At 44.5% G+C, this 21,223-nt stretch overlaps 2 protein-coding genes across 5 annotated transcripts in view; one reads left to right on the top strand and one right to left on the bottom strand.

The window, feature by feature from the left end:
* ATP7B (ATPase copper transporting beta) overlaps positions 1-8,326 on the bottom strand; it is a 76,571-nt gene extending 68,245 nt beyond the window's left edge. The window contains exons 1-2 of the mRNA XM_018056700.1: positions 7,895-8,326; positions 7,410-7,514 (exon numbers count right to left, since the gene is read on the bottom strand). Of these exons, the coding sequence (XP_017912189.1) occupies positions 7,410-7,463 (54 nt within the window). The 5' untranslated portion in view covers positions 7,464-7,514; positions 7,895-8,326. The remainder of the gene's footprint in view (positions 1-7,409; positions 7,515-7,894) is intronic.
* On the top strand, positions 8,508-21,223 carry ALG11 (ALG11, alpha-1,2-mannosyltransferase). 4 transcript variants are annotated; one of them, XR_001918949.1, is made up of 5 exons: positions 8,508-8,595; positions 12,216-12,449; positions 15,080-16,011; positions 18,434-19,988; positions 20,330-21,223. XR_001918949.1 is itself a non-coding variant. In XM_018056701.1 (5 exons), the coding sequence occupies exons 1-4, from the start codon at positions 8,552-8,554 to the stop codon at positions 18,724-18,726; spliced, it is 1,503 nt and encodes a 500-aa protein (XP_017912190.1). In that variant the 5' UTR covers positions 8,508-8,551; the 3' UTR covers positions 18,727-18,745; positions 20,694-21,223. The 4 variants fall into 4 exon arrangements, 2 of the variants coding, with proteins under 2 accessions (XP_017912190.1, XP_005687529.2); XR_001918948.1 differs by having other exon boundaries at positions 18,434-20,592; positions 20,694-21,143; XM_018056701.1 differs by having other exon boundaries at positions 18,434-18,745; positions 20,694-21,223.

Raw genomic sequence — 21,223 nt, 5'->3', positions numbered from 1 at the left:
TGTGAAGATCTTTTTTGTACAGTTCTTCTGTGTATTCTTGCCACCTCTTATTAATATCTTCTGCTTCTGTTAGGTCCATACCATTTCTGTCCTTTATCGAGCCCATCTTTGCATGAAATGTTCCCTTGGTATCTCTAATTTTCTTGAAGAGATCTCTACTCTTTCCCATTGCATTGTTTTCCTCTATTTCTTTGCACTGATCGCTGAGGAAGGCTTTCTTATCTCTTCTTGCTAGTCTTTGGAACTCTGCATTCAGATGCTTATATCTTTCCTTTTCTCCTTGGCTTTTTGCCTCTCTTCTTTTCACAGCTATTTGTAAGGCCTCCCCAGCCAGCATTTTGCTTTTTTGCATTTCTTTTCCATGGGGATGGTCTTGATCCCTGTCTCCTGTACAATGTCACAAACCTCATTCCATAGTTCATCAGGCACTCTATCAGATCTAGGCCTTTAAATCGATTTCTCACTTCCACTGTATAATCATAAGGGATCTGATTTACGTCATACCTGAATGGTCTAGCGGTTTTCCCTACTGTCTTCAATTTGAGTCTGAATTTGGTAATAAGGAGTTCATGATCTGAGCCACAGTCAGCTCCTGGTCTTATTTCTGTTGACTGTATAGAGCTTCTCCATCTTTGGCTGCAAATAATATAATCAATCTGATTTCGGTGTTGACCATCTGGTGATGTCCATGTGTAGAGTCTTCTCTTGTGTTGTTGGATGAATTTTTTTTTTTTTTTAAGAATCCTGAGAGTGGCAGGAATAGAAGTAAATTGCTCCTTTTGGTCTTTATCTTCCAGATTTTTGTTATAGAGGTAAATTACTTTTATAATAGCAATTTCCCAATGAATTTTAAATGTTTCTAATGCCCGATGCTAGGGGTGGCTTTTAGTTTGGGGAGGAACCCGGCTTTCAACAGTTACAAGATTCAGGCACCATGGATTTCACAATTACTGGTGTTTTAAAACTCTTATTTGCAGTGTTAGTTACATCACAATAAAAGAGTCACTCTCTGCTCTGCCCTCTACTTTTATCTCATCAACCTTTGGTCCACTCAGATTTTCTCCTTTAACCTAATTAAGAAAAAAAAAAGTCACAAACATTCCCGAATTCCACTTGGCAGGGATTCCAACTCTACAGATAGAAATAACACTGCACACACCTGATCTCGGATATGTCCTCGCTATCTACACTACGCTATCAGTGAACAGTGCTCATGTCCCTGGCCCATCCCCATGCTTGCAATGGAGAAGAGAACGCATGTCAGGTAAACACACATTTATAAAGCCAGCACGCTCACCCCCCTGTAATGTAGTCCCCAGTTACTAGAGTTCCAAATGTGCTCTGTGTTGGGGCTGTCAGCATAACCACCGGCCTCTGACATTTGGACCCTCAGGAGCGTAGAGGCCACAAAAAAAGGGACAAACAGCCGTCTCCCAGTTCCCCTTTAGGCTCTTCAGCCACCTGCGGTCTGGATGGTGCAGGTCATTGTCCAAGGCCTCTAGCAAGGTTCCAACAGCTCCACTCCCTTGAGGAGTGTCTCAAGACTGTTGTCCTATGCTCAAACTCTCCAATCTTGGGCATAAAGTCCGAACCCCTGATCTGAAAAACCGGGCCTTCTATAATCACTTTCCAAGCCACTCACAGCCTCCCAAATACATCCTTCCAGTCCTGTCCTTGGTGTACATGCTAGTCTCCACTGGCAACATCCTTCCTTCCAGTCCACTGTGAGTCTGGCCAATGCCCACTCCTCCTCCAAGACCTCACCACTGCCTCTGGAGTGCTTTCTGCACCCCCTCCCTCCCAGGAGAGGCCGGTCACCCTTGTCTGTGCAACCTACACTGTAAGGACACCTCTGGCCCAGCACCTGTGACTGCTGGCTCCAAGAGCACGGGGAGGACCTCTGTTCATCTCTGCATCCCTCTGCTCGGCCCCCACAAGTGAACAGAAGGTGCTCCAGTGTTTGTGGACTGAAGGCCAATGGCCAGGTCACAGGCCACCTCCTATTTAGGAAGGGTCACTGCCGCCCCACAGGGAGGCCTCTAGGGAGAAGACCAGAGGAGGGGATCATGGTCTAATTCTTTATTCAACAGCCACTGTGGTGCACCTACTATGTGCTGTGCAGAGTAGTTTTTAGATGATTCTAACCTGCTACCTACTTTCAAGAAGCACAGAGTTGCAAAGGAAAGCTCTGTTTCAAAACTAGATGGCAAAGAAAAGTTTGATAAAAGGCAAGTGGTATACAACCAATTGTCAAGTAAGTTTGGAAGAAAATATATATCTGAGAAAGCAAGAAAGGCCAAGCTGAGTGGGACTCAATCCCAGATCTGGCCCTTACCAGCCACAGGACTTCCAGCAAGGTACCTATCTTCTCTCTGCCTCAGTTGCCCCATTTGTAAAGATGATGAACACTGACCTTGTGTTCTACCTCTTCCCCCACCTCCCTCTGCTCCAGCTACTCTGGCTTTCTTATTGCTCCTCAGACATTCAGGTCACTCCTAACTTAGAAGCTTGACACCCCCTGGTTCTTCAACCTAGAACACTTTCCCCCAAATCGGAATCATTTGGGTCTCCACGCAAATGCCACCTCCTCCAGGAAGAACTCCCCAATCACCTGCTTAAAAGAGGCCCTCCACTTCCATGCCATCCTAATGCCTCTCCCCTGATTCATCTATTTCACCACACCTCTTAGCATCAGAAAAACAATTATTTGTTTACTCTTCATAGGAACATTCATGACTCATGGGTTTCCCTGGTGGTTCAGACAACAATGTGGGGAGACTGAGGTCAATCCCCTGGAGAAGGAAATGGCAACCCATTCCAGCATTCTTGCCTGGAGAATTCCATGAGCAGAGGAGCCTCGTGAGCTACAGTCCATGGGGTTGCAAACAGTCAGACATGACTGAGCAACTACATACACACACACAACTCATAGGAACAGGTCAACATACCAATATTATCAAGAATTTGGAAGAAATTGATTCTAACCCTCAAGGATGACTTTGAGGGGTTCAAGACTTTAATGAGGAAAGTAACTGCAGATGTGCTGGAAAAGCAAGCATGAGTGAGTGAGTGAAAGTCACTCAGTTGTGTCCGACTCTTTGCGACCCCATGGACTATACAGCCATGGAATTCTCCAGGCCAGAATACTGGAGTGTGTAGCCTTTCCCTTCTCCAGGGGATCTTCCCAACACAGGGATTGAACCCAGGTCTCCCGCATTGCAGGTGGATTCTTTACCAGCTGAGCCGCAAAGGAAGCCCAAGAATACTGGAGTGGGTAGCCTATCCCTTCTCCAGGGGATCTTCCTGACCCAGGAATCGAACCAGGTCTCCTGTACTGCAGGCGGATTCTTTACCAAGTGAGCTACCAGGGAAAAGCAAGTGAAGGAGAATTAAAGGGGAGCCTGAAGAAGTGACTGAATTGCTGCAATCTTATGATACACTTTCATGGAAGAGGAGGTGCTTCTTATGGATGAACGAAGACTGTGATTTGCTCACAGATGGAATCTACTCCCAGTATAGATGCTGTGAAGACCCGCTGAAATGACAAAAAAGGATTCAGAATGTTACATAAACTTTATCAAACTAGTTGATCAAGTCGTGGCAGGGTTTGAGAGGACTGACTCCAATTTTGAAAGTTCTCCTGTGGGTAAAATGCTATCAAACAGAGAAATCATTCATAAAAGGAAGTCAATCAGTGTGGCAAACTTCACTGTTGTCTTATTTTAAGAAATTGCCACAGCCACCCCCAACCTTCAGCAAACACCACCCTGATTGGTCAGCATTCATTAACAATGAGGTATTGACCAAAAAAAAAAAAAAAATGCTCAGACTGAGAGTTGTGAGTTAAGTTTCATGTGGGCCTACAATGAGATAGCTCTGAGGAACTGCGGCACAGTGCAGGGAGTCAGTATATATATATGATTTTAGGGACAGGGGATATATGCAGTTAAGCATACCTCTTTCAAGAAGGTTGCCTGCTGCCAGTCACAAGGAGCAGAGGTCTCCACTAATGACTTTAGTGTTTTCCTAGGTATGAGAAGATCCAAGAAACTGGGCTCATAAAATCTCCTGAAAGTATCTAACTATCTGAAGGCCTGTTCTGCTAGTTTTCTGAGAGCACAGAGGACCTCATTCCTGATCTCTGCCCTGAGCTCTTTGCAGGGTGTGCTGCAGGGCAACGGTTGCAGGGGCCAGTGACTTCATACATGTAGAATCATGTGGCGAGTGACAATTCTTAGCTGGTAGTGGCAAGACCCTCCACTGGCAAAAAGGTTATGACTCATTGAAGGCTCAGATGATGGTTTTTTAGCAATCAAGTTATTTTTAAATTAGGATGTGAACTTTTTTTAGACATAATACTATTGTACACTTTGTTGTTGTTGTTGAGCAGCTCAGTTGTGTCCAAATCTTTGCAACCCCATGAACGGCAGCACGCCAGGCCTCCCCATCCCTCACCATCTCCCAGAGCTTGCTCAAACTCATGTCCATTGAGTTGATGATGCCATCCAACCATCTCATCCTCTGCAATCCCCTTTTCCTCCTGCCTTCAATCTTTCCCAGCATCAGGGTCTTTTCCAATGAGTCAGCTCTTCGCATCAGGTGGCCAAAGGATTGGTGCTTCAGCATCAGTTCTTCCAAAGAATATTCAGCACTGATTTTCTTCAAAATGGACTGGTCTGATCTCCTTGAAGTCCAAGGAACTCTCAAGAGTCTTCTCCAACACCACAGTTCAAAAGCATCAATTCTTTGGCGTTCAGCTTTCTTTACAGACGACAACATGGTATAAACATAACTTTTATATGTACTGGGAAACCAAACAAAGCCTGTTTGCTTTACTGTGGTGGTCTGGAACTGAGGCCACAGTATCTCTAAGGCATGCTTGTACTGAAACAAACTGTCAAATAAATGGTGAAGACAAGAAAATACCTACATCAAAAGGTTTTATGAGGATTAAATGAGCGTGTACAGAGAGAAATAGAAAGTGCTTCAACACAGTGTTCAGCACATAGGAAGCTCAATAATGTTGGCTGGCAGCATTATCAGTGGAATCCAGAAGAGGGTGAGGCATGGCATGAACAGAGACAGTTACAGAGTTTCAAGAAGAGGCAAGTCTCGAGCTTGACCTGGAAAGATAAGGATTTTTTTACTGGACAGAGCTGTGCGGGCACCCTAAGCAGTCTAAGTCTCCTCTCCTCTATGAGTTGCCCCTCCCCCACAGGCGCTCTCCCTGCTCCTCCATTAAATGCAGAGTCATCCCAGTAAGAATCAACTATTGAGCAGCCTCTCTCTGCCCATCCATAGTCCATTTTTCCTTCCTTTCTACACAACCAGGGCCTAGATGAATTTCACCCCCAAAGGGAGTGCAACAATGCTGTCCAATGAATTTCAGCAATCTGTAGGAAAGGCACAGTCTACTCTTCATATCAGCAACCCTGGCCTAGGCGTCTATCCTGGGCTGCCCCGGTGGCTCAGCAGTAAAGAATCTGCCTGCAACGCAGGAGATGCAGGAGACTTGGGTTCAATCCCTGGGTCAGGAAGATCCCCTGGAGGAGGAAATGGGAACCCACTCCAGTATTCCTGCCTGGAGAATCTCTTGGACAAGGGAGCCTGGGGTGGGGCTAGAGTCCATAGGGTTGTAGAGAGTTGGACAGGACTCAAGTGACTAAGCACAGGTATCTATCCTAGAGAGATACTCAAAGGTCAGCATGAAAAATCACATACAACAATGTCCACTACAGCATGATTTGTGAGAGAGAAAAAACAGAAGCAATCAGAATGTCTACCCATGGGAAAAGAAGAAATACACTATGGAGCATCCATACTGCACAGAGGTGAAATTAAGTTACACGGACACTTATGTACTAACATGAAACAATCTCCAAAATATACTGTTAAACTGGAACACACACACACACTATGTGATCTCCTTTAGGTAAAACACACACACACACACACACACTATGTGATCTCCTTTAGGTAAAACACACACACACACACACACACACACACACACACAATATGATCTCCTTTAGGTAAAACCTTCCCTGGTGGCTCAGATGGTGAAGAATCCTCCTGCAATGCCTGAGACCCAGGTTCAGATCCCTGGGTGGGAAGACCCCCTGGAGAAGGGAATGGCCACCTACCCCAGTATTCTCTCCTGGAGAATTCCATGGACACAGGAGCCTGGCAGTCTACAGTCAGCCCATAGGGTCACAAAGAACTGGACACAACTAAGCAATTAATACTAAAAAATATTCTAAAACTGTTGGGGGAAGCACACTGATTGAAACCACCCACCTTGGCCAGGTACCATAGTAACCATTTGCATGAGTTGTTTTATGACAGGAGATCCTGATAAGCAATTGGGAACTAATAAGCCACCAACAACAGGAAGAGTTCAGGAAAGGTCTAAAGGAGACACTGCGTGTCCGTCTACTTCCCAGAATCCCTCTCGCTAGCATCCATCTTGGCTGAGCAATACATGCACCACCAGGAAAGACTCTGAATTAGAATGATTGGTCAAAGCCCACCCGGAAACTAATCCCATCACCATAAAACCCAAGACTGTGAGCCACATGGCAGAGCAGTTCTCCCCGGTTTCCTTACCCTACTGCTCTCCACCCGGGCGCCCTTTCCCAATAAAATCTCTTGCTTTGTCAGCACATGTGTCTCCTCGGACAATTCATTTCCGAGTGTTAGACAAGAGCCCAGTTTCGGGCCCTGGAAGGGGTCCCTCTTCCTGCAACAAAACCACATACACAAGAACCTAAAAGATTTCTCTGGAGATACAGATATGCATTAACATAACAGATATATGAACACCACTGCATTTCCTTTTCCAAAACTGTGCCTGAGAAATGATAAGTTTTCAGTAAGTATTTGCTGAATGAATGAAGATCTGTGAATATGAGCAGAAAAACATTGGAAAATAGATTTGCTTTCCGTGCTAAATATTTGTGTCCTGTTTTTAAGAGACCACACTAAAATTACTTGCATAATTTAAATGAACTCAAAATAGTTCTTCAAAAGCAAACGACAACAACAAAACACCACCGCAGGACCTGGATAGACCATGAAGGGGTCGACGCATCAATTCTTGAGGACCTTTTCAGGACAGCTAATTTACTCGAACTGGGCAATTAGGGATCTTACAAAACAAGTCAGCTTTCACTTTACCTCTCCAGCATCAAACTCCTCAACATCCGACGAACAGAAAAGTGTTGGGTTTTAAACTGTTACTGAAAACCAGTTAATAGCACGCCCTTTCTAAAGGGTGTTCTCTAACAAACCACGCGCCCGGGAGCCTCCCCCGCGCACACCACGCGCCGAGCGCAGCAAGGATGGTAGGTGAGCGCTGAAGGTCCTCCAGGCAGGTGTTGCGCACACAGCACCCGGGGAAGGTAACTCACTCTCCGACTGGCCTTTTCGCGATCTATAATCGGTCTCTCGTCCTCTGGCTTCATCTCGCGGAGTAACTAATTTCTTCTATGATTCAGCCCGGAGCCCAAGGTCACCTGGTCAGGGGACGAGAAGCGCGGTGTTAAAACCCAGGGAGAGGAGGAGCGCCCCGTGGGTGGCATCCGCGTGGTTCGGTTCTAACCCAATCCGGCACCTGCATTTCAGAGGAGGAATCTGCAGCTCGACCCCCACCGGCTAATTCAAACTTGCGCGCCACTCCCCCTGGCCCTGGGGGGCGCCTGGATGAGAGCTTGAGGGGAGGGTGGGCCGGAGACCCTCACCCACACCCGGAGACCCTCACCCACACCCGGAGACCCTCACCCACACCCGGAGACCTTCACCCACACCCGGAGATGGGCCTGTCGGTGCCCGAGTGTACTCGGCCGAGCTGAACCCAGGCGGGGCGGGCCCGTCCCCCCTCACCGATCTCCGCTACCTCCTGGACCGGTGCGCTCTCGCCTCGGTCTGTCTTCAGCCTTGGGCGTGTGCCAAGGGAGAGAAGGAGCCAGGGCGAGCCGCGTAGACCCGGGCCGGAGATGCAGATCCCCAGGCTCGCCCACTGCCGGCCGGGAAGGTGCGGCGTGGCGGGGGTCACAGTCGGGTCCGCTCTGCGCAACTCCCTCTGGGGCTCCGCGCCTGACTCCAGGGCGCCGCGGATCAGAAACGCTGCAGCTGCTGCGGTTGTGAACTCCGCACCTGGAAAATCGATCCCAGACGCGCAAGAGCCTCCCATTGGTTTCCGACCAGCGGCGGGACTCTAGAATAGGGGCTGGGGCACCCGAGCGGGGGCTTCGGTGGGGGAGGGGGCCGAGGGCGGGTGCACCGACTGTCCATCACAGGCCACGCCCTCCCTATGCCCAACTCCCCCCACGGCTCCGCCCACGAGGGGGCCGGGACCCAGGGCGCCACGTGGAAAATTTGTCCACTCCCCTGGAGATTCTATTGGCTGGAGGGCCGTGGGAAGCTACTACCGGCAACCAATTGAGGGGCACAGTCGGCCCCGTGTGGGCGGGCGGAGTGCCGCAAGGTTCCTCAGGAGCCAATAGAGAAGAGGAACGACGAAACGCTTCCTGAGTTCGAGGGTCGGCGGAAGATGGCGGCTGCTGAAAAGGGCTGGTGCTTGTGTGAGTTATTGAGGTGAGGAGCAGGTGGTGTGGGCTCGCAGGCGTTTTCGGTACTGAAATGCTACGTATCTGCCCAGTGTGACTAATGTGTGTGGGCAGGGGCTTTCCTTGTCATGAATTTAAGCTATTTTCTCAAGGCCAGTGAGCATTCCCTTTGGGGTCTTGTGTATACACGAGAAGGTTGAGTTGAAGACTCGGTTTACCGCGTTTACTTTCACCGCCTCACTGCTCTCTGAGAGCTCGCTTTCCCTTTGCTTTAGCTTTTCCTTTCTCTTGCGTTCGCTGCAGTTAGTCTGTTATAAATTATTCATATTCGTTCCTCATTTTCCTTTATGATTGAGCTACGAATTCGTTCTCCATTCTGTCATGCTCTTTGGTGAAGAAACCGGATCTTCTGTTGTCTTAGTTTGCCGTCTTTCACTCATCCAAACTATCATTGTTAACATATGTCATTTTAATGTCAAGTTTATGTTGAGTCCTCGTCTTGATTTTCCTTTGATTTCTTTTCTGATTGATGGAAATGTAGTTATATATTTTCTGTGTGCTGTGCTTAGTTGCTCAGTCGTGTCCGAGTCTCTGCGAGCCCGCCAGCCTCCTCTGTCCTTGGGGATCCTCCGGGCAAGAATACTGGAGTGGGTTGCCATGCCCTCCTCCAGGGGATCTTTCCACCACAGGGATCCTACCCAGGTCTCCCGCATTGTAGGCGGATTCTTTACTGTCTGAGCCACCAGAGAAGCTACCTTTTTGTCTTTATTGTATAGATAATATATTGTGGGGTTTTTTTGGTAGAAAAGTTAGGAAATAGATGTGCAAAAAATAAGTCTTCAGAAATGCTACAATCCAGAGATAACTATTGATAACATTTTGGTGAAAAACTCCCAAACCTTTTCCCCACGTTTGTTGTTGTAATACTATTGTATTTTGTATGTGTTGACTTACACTAATAAAACAGAAGACCTAGTATATTCTATCTACACAGCTCTTTTAACGCCTGTGTATTTCTGTTCAGGTTGAAATTTTATCATTAATATGATAGCATCCTGAATAGCAGTGTATATGTATTCTCTCCAGAATTCAGGTATTATTTCTTTTTCACTTTTGTCCCCCCTACTTCAAATTCTGTAATGATTATTTAAAACATTCCAACGAGAAAGTCTATTTTCAGAGCCTTCATATTCTTCTCTGCTATTTGAAATATGCTTAACTCCCTGCTTTGCACATGATAATGACTAAATAAAAATTTGCTGAATGGAATGGCTCACTGTTGATTATACTTACCTTTTTAAAGTCTTGTGCTTGAATATGAATAAATATTTAATGACACATTTTAGTTATATTTAAACAAATTCTATGTGGGTAGTTTTGATGTACAAGTACGGTAGGATATTTGATAAAATTTCTTAATAGAACCTGTATGTGTGTCTTTGAAACTAACAGATTGAAAACAAAAGAACTGGGTTAACTTTAGTGATTAATATGATTCTTTTCTGATTGTAAGTTGAATAGTTCGGTTTGAAAATCCTATCACATTTATTTTCCTACTTAAGTCATTTGAAGAAAATGTCATGGAAATCTTTGGATTCTGAGTCAGCAACATTTTAAATTAAACAGCTTCTTGTCTTGTCCTGGGAAAGGAAAGCTAACTAGTTAAGATAATATTGCTTTCCTGAACTGATATATTCCAGACGTTGTGGCCAGTCTTACCACTTCTGTCAAACTTTTGTCCATTCTTCCCAGCAGTGGTTCTTAAATTGTGGTTCATTGTGGCTCGTAGGCACCTGAGAGTCCCTAAGACCCTTTCAGCGACTCCTCTGGGTAAAAATTATTTTTATATAATGTTAAGATATAGTGTTTAGAGGACACAGTTTCTGTTTTGTTGACATTTGCACTGATAGTGCAAAAGTCTTGGTGGATAAAACCACTACTTAGCACAAATCAAGTCAGTGTTCTCAAACCGTACTAGTAGTCATTGTGTTTTTCATCTCCAGGCACTTGATAAAGCCAGTTTTTCTTTTTTTCTTTAAAATGTCCTTAATGAAGCAGTAAAAATTATTAATTTTGTTAAATCTTGAGTACATACCTTTCTAACATTCTACATGACAAAATGGATTGAACACATAAAGCACTTCTCCATACCAGAGTGAAATAGTTAAGGAAAACCTCTTGTATGACTGTCTACGTCGCAAAGTGAAATAGACATACATTTTAGAGGACACAGTTCTTATTTGGAAGAACAACTGACAGACAAACCATGATTCCTTTGACTCGGCATTTAGTAGGTATTTTCTGGAAGATGAAGGAATTGATTCTTGCTTCAAAGAAAACAAGTGACTGGGACTCCATGGCGGTCCAGCGGTGAGGACTCCGCACCTCCACTTTCTGGGAGTGTTCAGGGATCCTCAGGCTGCATGGCAGCTAAGAAAAAAATAATAATAATAAGTAACAGGTTCAGAAACATTTAGGGAAGCAGTGGTTTCAGGGGCATGTAAACAGATCAGACATGGCACTCAGAATAGAACTGGAGACATCTAAGTTTCCTCTTCCCTCAAAACTTGTTCTACTTAAGGTGACGTGAGAGAAGAAAAATGATTTAGTATTTCACCAGACTTTGAACTGTGGAATATTCAGCATTTGGAAGACATATTTCTTTGGATTACGTGTTGTCATCTTGGGGTCAGATGCCATTCCCAGTCATATCTTGTTTAGGTTAATAATTAAATTTATTTTAATCCTTTAATACCTATACTGAATTAGGAGAAAGATGGATCAACATTGATTTTTACTGCTGATTAAAAAGAAAAAGTACATTGACTTGGCAGCACTCTGTGGAATTAAAGGGGACTTGCACTTTTGTACATTGACTTGCCAGCATGCTGTGGAATTAAAGGGGACTTGCACTTTTGAACATTGACTTGGCAGCACTCTGTGGAATTAAAGGGGACTTGCACTTTTGACATTAGATATTCTGTAGCATTAGAATTTTAATAGCTGTGTATTTTGTTAGACTCATAAGCTATAAAATTTTCTTTCTTTGCTACTAATATATAAAACAGTTATGTGAAACTAGACTTCAATTTGTAGCCTCTCATTTTTTCCTATTATTCTTTTGATTTATTTATTTTTAATGGAAGGATAGTTGCTTTACAATGTTGTATCGGTTTCTGCCATACGTGAATCAGCCATCCGTGTACATATGTCCCCTCCCACTTGAACCTCCCTTCCACTTCCCACCCCATCGCACCCCCTAGGTTGTCACAGAGCACCAGGTTGAGCTCCCTGCATCATACAGCAAATTCCCACTGGCTGTCTATTTTACATAGGTAACATATATGTTTCACTGCTGCTGCTAAGTCACGTCAGTCGTGTCTGACTCTGTGCAACCCCATAGAAGGCAGCCCACCAGGCTCCCCCGTCCCTGGGATTCTCCAGGCAAGAACACTGGAGTGGGTTGCCATTTCTGTCTCCAATATATGTTTCACTGCTCTCTCAATTTGTCCCACCCTCTCCTTCCCGTGCTGTGTCCACAAGTCTTTTCTGTATGTCTTTGTCTGTATTGCTGCCCTGCACATAGGTTCATCAGGACCATTTTTTAATTACATGATATCCATTTTCACCATTCCCCTCTCGTTTCAGGTTTTTTTATTCATTAATCTTCCCCTGGCTATTTGTATGTGGAACTTTGTGTGTGTGTTTACTTATTATTGTCCTTTGGAGACTCCGACTGTGGCTACAGAGAAAGAAAAAGTCAGCGTCATCTAGCAAAACTGGGAAACATCAAACAGTGATTGCATTTTTCCATCCATACTGCAATGCTGGCGGAGGAGGAGAAAGAGTGTTATGGTGTGCCTTAAGGGCTCTACAGAAAAAGTAGGTATGCATCTTCCTTAGCTAATTTGGTATATTATTACTGTTTTTAAAAAATCATTACCCAGAATGTGTCTTTTCTGGTACCTTATTCCTAGCCTGGGATTCCTTTTGTAAACTGTTCTTTAGCAAGGAAACACTTCTTTCATACGCCGACCTATCTTTTAAGATCCTGTTGAAGGGCTTCCCTGGTGGGCTAGAGGTTGAGAATCCGCCTGCCAGTGCAGGGGTCACAGGTTCAGCCCGTGGTCAGGGAAGCCCTCACGTGCTGTGTGAACTAAGCCCTGTGTGCCGCAGTTTACTGAGCCAGGGCTCCAGGGCCCCCACGCCACAAGTGCTGAAGCCCACACGCCTGCAGCCGGTGTTGTGCAGCAAGAGAAGCCACTGCTATAAGAAGCCCGCTCACCACAAGGAAGAATAGCGCCCCCCACTAGCCGCAGCGAGAGGAAGCCCGTGCGCAGCAGCTAAGGCCCAGTGGAACCAAAAATGCGTGAATCTTTTTTTTAAATATCCCATTGAATTTTATCTTTACCATTGATAGGATAAAGAAACAGAAAGTATCTGCCCTTTTATGGCATAATTTAGTGGGGATAACTGGTCACCTTGGGAGAGTATGTGGAGGAGATTGAATAATAAACAGATATTGACCAAATACTATGAAGCGTTTAATACTTTAAATCCGAATACCTTGAGTCAGTGGTGATACACAGCAAATATTCTCTATGAAAGCATCTGATTCTGATTTTCATATCATTACCAGTTGGATAGTCTTAAGTAAGGTACCATGTTATTTAATAGAAAGAATTTGGTTTTACACATCTTTTAATGTTTTAGGCTTCCTTCTCCCCACTCCAGTCCCACAAGAAAAAGCATAGCAAAACACAGGTTCCATTATTGTTTTATCGTATAAGGAAGACTGTTATCTCTCCATAGTGACCCTACTTCCTGGCACATGCCCTTCATTCAGTTTCAAAGTCCTCATGAGTAATGCCCTCAGCTCTCTGTTTCTCCACTGTAAGCTCCATCTTGGCTTCTCGCCACCATTTCTGTGTGTCCTCTGCCATCTCCCATAAATCCCTAAATGCAGAGAATTTTCTTAAATCCTGTTATTGATCCCCACCTCCTTGAAGCCTTCCCTCCTCTGGCCCATGCTCTTCTCAGGACAGTGTGCGTTAGCCTTGTCTCTGGATTGCTGAACTCAGCGCAGTAGTCAAGTGTCATGAGATGTGTACGCGTACTCCCCAGTGGCCCTGTTACTCCTCCAGCTCACTAACAAACAAAAAACTCCAAATAATGAGTACGACATGGAAGATACTTTTGTATCTTTCTCTTGCCACTTTTTGTCTCTCATCCCTCGCCACCCCCCTCACATATACTTTGCTCCAGCCTACTGAACTCAGGGCACATACCTTTATAAGATTCCTTGCCTTTTCATCTAGTGTTACTATTTTTTCCTGAAACAACCTGTTTCTCCTTAGTTAATTCCTACAAATCTTTCCTGACTCGACACAAGATCCAGGACACTGGATTTTCAGTCAGTCTCCCCATTCTCTCTCTGACTCAGAGAATAGTTGTAAACACAACCAGAGTGCGGCCAAAGTGTTAAAATCACAAGAGGGTATTTTTCTATATTTTCATTATATATAATTGTGATGCATGCTCAAGGCCCAGCTTTTAAAACCTTTGTGCATTTCTCAGATTAAAACCCTGAGTAAATGTTACATGGCAGCCTGGATGGGAGCAGAGTTTGGGGGAGAATGGATACATGTGTTTGTATATTCACTGTTCACTTGAAACTGTCACAACATTGTTAACTAGCTATACCCAAGTACAAAATAAAAAGTTAAAAATAAATAAATAAATGATGAGACACACACAGAAAATCCCTGAGTAATGCTTTAGCATTTCTGATCCTGTGTAAAGATACTGTGCTGTGCTGTACCCAGTCACTCAGTCATGTCTGACTTTGCAACCTCATGGACTGTAGGCTCCTGTTTCAATGGGGATTCTCTAGGCAAGAATACTGGAGTGGGTTGCCATGCCCTCCTCAGAGATACTTTTAGTGAAGGTTAACTCTTGTTTATGAATATTTTATTAATATTTCACTACCGGCTCAGTGGTAAAGAATCCTCTTGACAATGCAGGAGATGTGGGTTTGATTCCTGGTTCAGGAAGATCCCCTGGAGAAGGAAATAGCAACCCACTCCAGATTTGCTTGGAAAATTTCATGGACAGGGGAGCCTGGCAGGCTATAGTCCTTGGGGTCGCAAAGAGCTCAACATGACTGAGCACAGGCTAAATCACCATTTTAATACTGAGAAAGTTGTCGAAATAACATTTTTGAACATTTCTTAAGAATGAAAATGCCTCATTTATAAATCGGCTATTTTGTTGATGTCTGCTATATGCAAAACTCTTAGTAGAGGGAATAGCAAAGAACTAGAAGTTTCCTTTGGAATACTAACGTTTTAGTTGTAGGGCAGTGAAAGACCCAGGTAGAGTGGAGTCATAAAATCAGTGGAAAATATATTTTTTAGTCTGAAAATAAGCTTCTTTATGATCATGAGAAAAATGATGATCTACAATGCTTTGCTGTTTTCACCTAACCTACTGAAATTCTTACCTTATTTTAGGTATCCAGAAGCACTTTATGTTGTTTATACTGGCGATGCCGATGTCAGTGACCAACAGATACTGGAAGGCGCGTTCAGAAGATTTAACATCAGGTTAACTCGCCCAGTGAAGTTTGTTTTCTTAAGGAAGCGCTACCTTGTGGAAGATTCACTCTATCCTCATTTCACACTGCTGGGCCAAAGTCTGGGATCCATTTTTCTGGGCTGGGAAGCTCTAATGCAGTGTGTTCCCGATGTTTACATTGATTCAATGGGCTACGCTTTCACGCTTCCTCTGTTTAAGTATCTAGGTGGTTGCCGAGTTGGAAGCTATGTTCATTACCCCACCATCAGCACTGACATGCTCTCCGTCGTGAAGAATCAGAATGTGGGATTTAACAACGCAGCCTTCATTACCAGGAATCCTTTTCTCAGCAAAGTAAAGCTCGTCTACTACTATTTATTTGCTTTTATGTATGGGCTTGTTGGTTCTTGCAGTGACATCGTCATGGTCAATTCTTCTTGGACACTGAACCATATTCTCTCGCTGTGGAAGGTTGGGAACTGCACTAATATTGTTTATCCACCTTGTGATGTACAAACATTCTTGGATCTTCCCTTACATAAAGAGAAGGCAACCTCAGAACACTTAGTGGTTTCGATTGGCCAGTTCAGGCCTGAAAAGAACCATCCTTTGCAGATCAGAGCCTTTGCTAAATTGTTGAATAAGAAGGAGAGTGAATCTCTTCCTCCACTTAAACTTGTGCTCATTGGAGGTTGTCGTAACCAAGATGATGAACTCAGGGTAAACCAACTGAGAAGGCTTGCTGAGGACCTTGGAGTTCAAGAAGATGTGGAATTTAAAATAAACATTCCGTTTGATGAGTTAAAGAATTACTTGTCTGAAGCAACAGTTGGTCTGCATACCATGTGGAACGAGCATTTTGGGATTGGTGAGTTTGTGCTGTAAACAGTTTGTGGTGGTGCAATGAGATAACACATTTTCAGTGGTTTTGAAAAAATAATAGTACTCTGATCTCATCCAGTCCTCAGTCTCTTCCCGGAGTCCACCAAGTTTGTTTTCCTCATTTGAGACCCTGTAAAACATATTCCCTGTTGGCTCAGACGTTAAAGAATCTGCCCACAGTGCAGGAGACCTGGGTTTGATCCCTGGGTCAGAAAGATCCCCTGGAGAAGGGCATGGCAACCCACTCCAATATTCTTGGCCTGGAGAATTCCTTGGACAGAGGAGCCTGGTGGGCTACAGTCCATGGGGTCACAAAGAGTCAGACATGACTGAGCGACCTAACACAAAACATTTAACCAATGATAATATTTTTTGACCACTCACTGTATGGTGGTTACTTTCAAGGTCTTTACAAGTATTATCTGATTTAATCCTCTCTAGAACTTTACTCGATAGGTATTATGGTTATTTCCATCTCATCAACGACACAGAGAGGGTTTAGAACTTGCCCAGTCCCACAGTAAGAGAAGAGGGCAGATTCTAATCCAGACAGTGCCTGCTCTTAACTCCCACATTTCTCTCCATACTTCACCCCGTCTGTGTGCTGGTTCAGATCCCTGGACCTCATCCTAGCCTCCCACCCAGGGGCCACATCAAGATCCCTGGGTGGGTGCAGGAGGAGATTTGGTAAAGCCCCTCAGGTGATTCTGTGGTGCCCCAGGAGCCAAGAACCCCTGTCCCCAGGTGGGCTCTTCCCAGTCACTTTTGATTCTTTTGTTGATTCTGATGGTTCTTTTGTTCATTATTTGATGCTGTTATTGGAATGGCTCAGGTGTTGGGTTTGGACAGCCATGTGACGGGTGAAGACTTTCACCCAGAGAGGCAGCTGAGAGCAGAGGCCAGTGAGGCGCTGAGTTCAAGCGCTTGGAGTGGGAGTTGGCTGTGGGGCATGTGAGTGTGTGTGCGGCCGCTGCAGCCTATGTGAGCCTGAAGGAAGGAGAGGGGCCTGACCTGGGAACGCAGAGTGAGGAGCTGTGCAGTGAGTGGCTGCAGCCCTGTGGCCGTGGCTGGGGTGGCATAGGAGAGTCTGGAGAGCGAGAGGCTGCCTGGAGTGTAAGAGCGACAGGTCACAAGTTGGCAGAAGAGCGGCCAGCGAAGGAGAAGAGGGGCCTGCCAGGCAGAGCAGCCGTGGGAACCGCGGGAGGGGAGGGTGGAGGGGGGAAGCAGAGCAGCGAAGGGTTCAGTGCTGCTGAGAGGCTGGGCGAGACGAAGACACGGTGGGCTTCACCATGGGTGGGGGTGGTGTCAGTGGAGCAGAGGGCAGAGGGCCAGGGGGCGGTGAGGGAGCCCTGAGTGCAGGTGAGCCGGCGGAGCTGGTGAGCTCAGACCACGCTGGCCCCGAGCTGCCTGCCAAACAGAGACGGAAGGAGAGACAGTGCCAGGGGAGGACGTGTGACCGGGAGAGAGGGCTGGGTGTGTGTGTACTCGCTCACAGGGGACTGCTTTCACAAATTTGAACTAGCTTAAGTGCTGATAGGAAGGGCCAGTAGAGAGGGAGAAGTGGAAGTTTCTGGAGAGAGTAAAACTGATTAGGTCAGAGTCTCTAAGACTTTGTGTAAGTACAGAGGAATGGTACTCAGCCTTGAACAGAGAATGGTGTAATTCATATTTTTCAAATAAGAGTTCAGATCAAAGCATTAGCAGAAGATTCTGTTCTGTAGAGATTCACCAGTGTTGAAGAGAGTTGTGGTGGTTCCATTTCTCTCCCGTGTGGCTGGGATGATAGCAGCTCTGTACCCTCCTTTGAAGTAAGAAAGCAGTCACCTCAATCATTTGCTGAAGGGCTTATTTCTCTCTAGAAACGGATCAGAAAGGCAGGCCAGGTTTATATCATTGGCAGAGACTAACCAAAACTTTGATGTAGTTCAGCGCTGCTTTTGGGCGCACAGTTCTGTCTAATTTGCCGGAAATCCAGGCAGTAGCGTAAACACCAGCCTCACTTGGAATGTGTCCCTAAGGTGGCTCACTTTCCCCCTTTTTTCTCCTAGTGCTGTAACTTGAACTCTTAACATACTGGGTTTTTTTAAATCTTTTTTTACCTCTTTTATCTTTTAATACCTATTATCTGCCGTCTTGCTAATAACGTTCTCCAGTCTTGTTTTATTATCTGAGACAGTTCTTGTGTCTACTTGTCTGTTTTAAAAAGAACAAAGCAGCATTATTGTGAAGCCTTGAAAACTGAAAAACTTACATTTTATTTTGCACCAGAGAAGTTAAATGAGTAAATTTGGAAAGACACAGACATTTACTTAACTTGCTCGAGTCTTTTGAAATTTGTAAAGGGCTCTGCTCCTCCTTGTTCTATGAGCACATTCAGAGACTTAAAAGACGTGATTTCTGTTCCTCAGGAATTGTTGAGTGTATGGCAGCCGGCACGATTGTCCTCGCACACAATTCAGGGGGCCCGAAGCTCGACATTGTCATTCCTCACCACGGCGAGAGGACTGGGTTCCTGGCTGAAAGTGAAGAGGGCTATGCTGAAACTATGGCCCATATTCTTTCCATGTCTGCAGAACAGAGGCTCCAAATCAGAAACAGTGCCCGTGCGTCCGTAAGCAGATTCTCCGATCAGGAGTTTGAAGTGGCATTCCTATCGTCTGTGGAACAATTATTCCAAAAATGCCACACCTGTACAAATTAAAGATGTTTTGTATAAAATGGTTAGATACTTTCATATGTTAATACCTTTCTGAACTCATTCCTTGTTGTGATAAGGTTAGGCTTATCCTGACTCTTTTGAAAAGACCCTGATGCTGGGAAAGATTGGGGGCAGGAGAAGGGGACGACAAAGGGGATGAGATGGTTGGATGGCATCACCAACTTGATGGACATGAGTTTGAGTAAACTCTGGGAGTTGGTGATGGACAGGGAGGCTTGGCCTGCTGCAGTCCATGGGGTCGCAAAGAGTCGGACACAACTGAGCGACTGAACTGAACCAAATTGATCCTCATGCAAGGCCCTTGCTTATCCATAAGCAAGGCCCTCAGCAGTATGTACATATAGCCAAGGTATTTATTTCAATGGAAAAAGGCAAAGTTACCCAAATGGTAACTTATATAGTTTAAATGTAAAAATTTTAGATTAGAGTTTGGGCTCAAATTCTGAAAGAAAAGAAACAATTTTAATTTTGGTATAATCCATTATTTTAAAAATTCTATTTGTCAGGTTACTTTAGAAACCAGGAAAGAGAATTTCCCTTTAGAAAAATGTTGAAAGAAAAAATGGATGACTAATAATTGATTAGCACTTTAAAATTGTTCTGTTATGTTGGAAACACAAAAAAAATTCTGGTACATTTAAATTCAAACAATATTGTGGATAAACTTTTTGAATACCTCTAATGATCCTTTGAAAGAACAAAAACTTTAAGCAGGCTTAATCATGTTCTAAAAGCAGATAGTCAAAAGACAGGCTGACTGTGGTTGCTCTATGGGTGTGCCTGGGCATGTAAGTAACGCTTTCCATCACTAGGTACTTGTGAAAATAATTTTCTCTTTAGTGCTGTCAGTGTGTTGTTACAGCCCTCTCATTATCCGTTTCCATTTTCACATCCCAGAGGCTAGAAGTCCGCTTTTTAAAGTCATCTAAGAGGTCTGAGCCAGAACATCGCGACAAGTTGTTTTTCAGATGGTGATGATGTAAGATGGGGAACCGTCCGCATGGTCTCTGTAATCAGCATCATGCACTGTAAGGTGACGAGGTGGCAGTTTGCACAGAGCACTGGACTAGCAGGAAGGGTAGCTGGACCTGACCTCAGCTTCATCATCTATAAACATCTGACCTTTTGATGCAAAAGCTGCTCCCTAATTTTTCTGAGTCCCAGCTTCTTTCACTGTAACCTGGAGATGTATTGGCTGTCCTCACTGCCTTTCATAATTGTAATGAAAACACGAAACACAGAAGGTATGTGAAAAATTATGAAGTTACTTTAATTAAAGGTAACTGTGGTAAATGTCTTCTGTACTCCTGTCTTTATCAGCACATTATGACCCTAGGTAAATTCTTGTTACTAAGCCAGTAACTAGGAATCAGTATAATTTAACAGGACTTCCCTCCTGAATAACTGATAACTAGCATGGAAAAATGAATATCTGTGTGTGCAGATATGGTTATTGAGAGCTACAACTTTGAGCATTTGCTCCACACATAATCAGTCCCTTCTGGTTCAGTGAGTTGACCTCCTTCACAGCCTGACACATCTTGGTCTTAGGGGCATGTGAAAGAGGTAAACTTTTCCTTTCCAGTCGCCTCCTGTCCACTCATGGAGCCAGCCAGCTTCATTATCTGCTTCGAGTTACATCGCTGACGTGTTGTCTGCCGGCCGTCTTCTGTCATCAGACCAAAAAGCACCGAAACAGAGTCCAGGCATGGTGACGTACCAGAGTGGCCTTGTGCTGGAGACTGTTCAGTTTAGAAGAGAAAAGCTGGTGGGAACTGGAGCCGGAAGGAGCCCTGCAAATTCTCTAGTCTCGTTTCTCTTTTTTTCAAATTTACAGACAGGAGCAAGGTGAAGAACTTCAGTTCCGTCAGCATCCCAGAGCTGGTTAACAACAAAATCAGGATTACCACCTGGATGCAAAAAGCTCAGTGTGTTTTCTTCTCTTACAGCTCTTCTTTGAGATAAGATCCATGACCATTGCCCACGCAGCCTACCCATCTACCCAGGGAAAGTCATGGGACTAAAGAGAAAATGGACAGAGGAAAAGTAGAGGATGTATTAAAGGAAGAAAGGATCCTGAAATTTCACAAAATATTATTTAAACTCATTTCTTCAAAATGATCTTCATTTATCACAAACATATCACTGAAACTGTAATGCACATATGTTAGTAGGTTCTCTTTCAGTGTTCCTAAAGCAGTACTAAATGTTTGTTTCTGAATACCTGACATGAAGAATGACAAAGCAATATATCAGCTACTGTCTGTGTGGAGAAACTGAGCGACTTTTAATTCCTATAAGATGTTGCTTTCCAGTGGTCCAAACATGCTGTTTTGAACCCACAGCACTGGTTATTCACATTTCATTTCTAGTTGTGCATAATAAACTATATTAACATATTCTTTGTATAGTAATCTAGTTGTATCTTAAATATGATACAGAGTTACTAGATATAAAATCTATTTGTATCTACGTATGA

Source organism: Capra hircus, chromosome 12 (assembly GCF_001704415.2).
Source record: "Capra hircus breed San Clemente chromosome 12, ASM170441v1, whole genome shotgun sequence".
In the NCBI taxonomy this organism is placed as follows: Eukaryota; Metazoa; Chordata; class Mammalia; order Artiodactyla; family Bovidae; genus Capra; species Capra hircus.
Note: the sequence above shows the minus strand (reverse complement) of the source record. Positions and strands in the feature narration are given on the sequence as shown.

Bases quoted from the DNA above. Each gene is read 5' to 3' on its own strand.
- ALG11 (XM_018056701.1), top strand. From the start codon at position 8,552: ATGGCGGCTGCTGAAAAGGGCTGGTGCTTGTGTGAGTTATTGAG. The intron at 12,450-15,079 runs GTAGGTATGCAT...ACCTTATTTTAG, and splicing joins TTAAGGGCTCTACAGAAAAA to GTATCCAGAAGCACTTTATG. The intron at 16,012-18,433 runs GTGAGTTTGTGC...TCTGTTCCTCAG, and splicing joins GAACGAGCATTTTGGGATTG to GAATTGTTGAGTGTATGGCA.